The sequence below is a fragment of the Lipotes vexillifer genome, unplaced genomic scaffold (genome assembly GCF_000442215.2).
Source record: "Lipotes vexillifer unplaced genomic scaffold, Lipotes_vexillifer_v1.1 scaffold370, whole genome shotgun sequence".
Taxonomy (NCBI): domain Eukaryota; kingdom Metazoa; phylum Chordata; class Mammalia; order Artiodactyla; family Lipotidae; genus Lipotes; species Lipotes vexillifer.
In genome coordinates this window covers 1,290,747-1,294,744 of record NW_006772699.1, presented here as the reverse complement: position 1 = coordinate 1,294,744, position 3,998 = coordinate 1,290,747, and the positions used below count along the sequence as shown (strand labels likewise).

At 51.1% G+C, this 3,998-nt stretch overlaps 1 protein-coding gene across 1 annotated transcript in view; it reads right to left on the bottom strand.

Moving 5' to 3' along the window:
- Positions 1 to 2,033: 2,033 nt before the first annotated feature.
- Positions 2,034 to 3,998, bottom strand: part of WWC1 (WW and C2 domain containing 1) — a 151,037-nt gene continuing 149,072 nt past the window's right edge. Inside the window, exons 23-24 of the mRNA XM_007447821.1 lie at positions 3,402 to 3,523; positions 2,034 to 2,100 (exon numbers count right to left, since the gene is read on the bottom strand). Of these exons, the coding sequence (XP_007447883.1) occupies positions 2,034 to 2,100; positions 3,402 to 3,523 (189 nt within the window). The remainder of the gene's footprint in view (positions 2,101 to 3,401; positions 3,524 to 3,998) is intronic.

Below are 3,998 nucleotides of genomic sequence, written 5' to 3'. Positions count from 1 at the left end.
CAGCAGGAACAGCAGCTGTCTCAATGCTCTAAGCTGTGCAGGCGGCAAGGGCCACAGGAACAGCACAAGCCGCAACCCTTGTGCTCTTGGACCGATTACAAGTGAGTCAGGGACAACGTTGATACTCATTTAAAGAAACGTCCAAGCCAACCCTCAGCACGTGTGATGGATTTCCACAGAAGGTGAGAGAGTGCAACCGACACTTGTGTGTTCAGAGAGGTGAAGCCCCGGGTTGGTGGTGAGGAACTGGACTGGATAATTAGAGGGAGGCCTGGCTGTCCAAAGACCTGGAAGCCACGTGGGGAATAACGGTGGATTCTACACCACTCCAGGTTCCTTCTACATAAGGAACAATACACAAGGAACAGCCATGTAAGGAATGCAGTGAGGAGTTGGGAGAAAGCCCACGAAGCCTAGAAGGGGGCTCTACTCCCTCCTTACCTCTCCCCCAATGGTCCTCAGTGGCCTGGAGAGGGTCGTGTCTATTAGTGTCCCCGCCTGACTCTCCGGTAGGATGTGGGGTGATACCACTTTGCCTCTGCCTGGTCTTCATTCATATGAAACCAGCTGGTCCCTCAAACTGCAGTATGCGTAAGACTTACAGTGGGAATCACGGATAAAAGCTGGTCTCTGAGCCATCCTGGTCTGGGGAAGGGTCCAGGAGTCTGTATTTTTTTTTTTTTTTTTTGCCGTACTCGGGCCTCTCACTGTTGTGGCCTCTCCCGTTGCGGAGCACAGGCTCCGGACGCGCAGGCTCAGCGGCCGTGGCTCACGGGCCCGGCCGCTCCGCGGCACGTGGGATCTTCCCGGACCGGGACACGAACCCGCGTCCCCTGCATCGACAGGCGGACTCTCAACCACTGCGCCACCAGGGAAGCCCAAGGAGTCTGTATTTTTAACAAGCTGCCCCAAGTGATTCCGATGCGGCTGGCAGTGCAACATATTATAGTGGGTTGGCCCAAAAGTTCGTTCCGGTTTTTCTGTAACATCTTACGGAAAAACCCGAACGAACTTTTGGGCCAACCCAACACTTGGAGGACAACTGCACGGGCTGACTTCAGAGGAAGGAAGAAGGAAGAGATTCTGCTACTTGTTTGTTAACGGCTGACTTCGGATGTCTGCAACAGCCCCAGCTGAGCAGTGATTTTCACTTAATGAGCAAATGAGCAGAGGAGAGAAAAAGATCATCCCCTGCACTGGGGATGGGTAGGGAGGGAACGATTGGGAAGCAGAGAGTCAAAATCAGGGAAACACAGATGAAGTGAGGGGGTGAAGAAGAAAAAGAGAGCAAGGACGTTCGTTCAGAAAGGCCACTTTATTGATGGAGATAAAACTGAAAGGAGTCCTCCACAGCCCTCCCTCACTCGTTTCAGTGGCTTCACTGGGCATCTGAGGCCAGCGTGGGCAGGCCTGTCACTGGCACAGGATGGGCAGCTCAGCCGGCCCCACGCTGCCTGCTCCACGTCAGGCGGCCACATAAAAACACATCACAGCTCGTGAAGCTTCGTGGGTGCACCTCAGAATCCCCCAAACAGTTCCCGTGCACGTTTTTTTTTTTTTTTTTTTACTATTGTACAAAATATGTTAAGTAGGAAAGGTCAGCTGTGCTGTGACATCTGCAGGATGTCCTTTGAGGATTACCATCCCCCAAACATTACTTCTTATTGCAGTGAAACCTCTAGAAGGTAGAGCTGTACAAAAAAAAAAAAAAAAAATCTAAACAATTTTATTTTAAGAAGAGCAGCAACTTAATACTGCTTTAGTTCATTTAAATTTTCTTTCTCAAAAATACATTCCTAAATATACAAACTATACAATCTTGTCATTGTAATGCTGGTTTTTTTGTGTTTTGTTTGTTTGTTTGTTTTTTTAATAATAGAACCCAAACTAAAAAAATCTGTTTGTCTTCAAACCGACAAGAGTGCTAGAGGACTCGTGACTCAGTACCTTCATATAACACCACATAAATAAATTTAGCCACAGTCTAGGTTCACAGCCTGGTCAGTGGAACAAAGGAAATACTTTTCTGGCGATTAGACGTCATCCGCAGAGAGGGTCGGGATATTCAACCGAGGCCGGGTGAAAAATGCCATCTTCTCCCTGTAAAAGAGGCCATCCCTTTAAAGCAGGGTTTTTCAACCTCACTTTATAGGTATAATGGGCAGGATAATTTTTTTGTGGTGAGGCTGTCCTGTGCATGTAAGATGTTTAGCAGCATCCCTGGCCTCCACCCACTAGATGCCAGCTGCAAGCTCTCCCACCCCTCCTTCCAGTTCTGACAATCAAAAATGTCCCTAGGGACTTCCCTGGGGGCGCGGTGGTTAAGAATCTGCCTGCCAATGCAGGGGACATGGGTTCAATCCCTGGTCCGGGAAGATCCCACATGCCGCGGAGCAACTAAGCACGTGTGCCACAACTACTGAGCTCACATGCCACAACTACTGAAGCCCGCACGCTCTAGGGCCTGTGCTCCAAGAGAAGCCACCGCAATGAGAAGCCCACACACCGCAACCAAGAGCAGCCCCCGCTCGCCACAACTAGAGAAAAGCCCGCGCACAGCAACAAAGACCCAACACAGCACCCCCCCCCCCAAAAAATAGTCCCTAGACACTGCCAAACGTCCCCCAGGGGCCCAAATCATCCCTGATTGAGAACCACTGCTATAGGGGACATTAGCAGGCCCAGCCACCTTCAGTTCCAATCAGAGGCCTCCAGAGTCTAAAAGGGCCCTTGGGCCACTTCCACTGTTGGTTTGTTTTAGATTTCCAATTGGTTAGAAATTAAGGGATGTCCAAATGTGGTTAGACAAATGACAGTATATTTTACACGTTTATATTCCACAGAGGGATGTGTTTTAGCACATACACAAACATGAGTATCTTTTCTGAGAGGACAACGCGAGTCTAAATGCAAAGCCCTCTGTGAATGGGAGGCCCAGGCCGAATGGCGGGTGGCGCCCTCCCGTGACACGCCTGGGTCCAGGGCGGCAAGAAGGCATCTCCCCGGGATCCCGGCAGGCAGCAGGCATAGCTAGGGAGGCCCGGCAAGCATCCATCACTCCCAGGCGTATTTATCATTCAGCCAATCCTCTGCAATTACTGGGGATGGAAACGCTAAGAGGAAAGGGTGGAGCAGGTGGCTCATTCATTAAACAAGAGGATCTCACACATTAGCTCGAGTTGTGTGGGGACTGACCAAGACAGCTGAGGGAAAGCACCGCAGGGCTCACAGACTGCCGGGGACGGCTCGGCAGAGGGTGAACATCTGCTACGGAGAGAGCTGGGGCTCTGCTATGGAAGGGAGCGTGGGATGGGGAGCAGCGAGGCAGAGCAAAGAAGACGGAGGCTGGGCGGGCAGGGTGGGAGAGGGAAAGCCGGCTGGCCGGGCGCCCACTTGCTGACCTGAAAGACTGCACTTCTGGGGGCTCCTTACAGCTCTGGCCTCGAAGCCTGTGCACGTCCTTGGCAGCCGACCTCATCATCTTGTCTGTCTGAAGCTCGCCCTTGTGCTCTGCTCGGTCCATCTGGAGGGCAAAGTGAGGTAGCAGAGAGTCCTTAGAGTCTCTAGAAATGGGTCAGCCACGGGGAACTTTCTAGCACAAAGGAGGAGTCTGCTGCAGTTAAAAGGTTTGAGGGTCACAGAATAGGCACCCTGACGCTTCCTGTTCCACCATAGGATCCTCTTTATCCCGAACAATGAGGGGAAGTGATCCCATCATCTGTCAGACAGGACAGGTTTTTGGGGCCAGGAACTGAATACCTGCGGGGAGCTGTCAGAAGTAAGGAGACAGGGGCTACCAGGTAAAATGTGTGCTGCCTCTCTAATTCTCAGGGCCACCTAAGAAGGTAAATTTTAAAATTACCTCTGTATTACAGATGAGGAAACTAAGGCTCAGGCATGTGAAGAAACTTCTTTAACGTCAAGCCAGTGAGAAACGGTGGAAAACGAATTCCAAGTCATGCAGTTGTGCTCAAGGGCTTTAGGAACGTTACACTCTT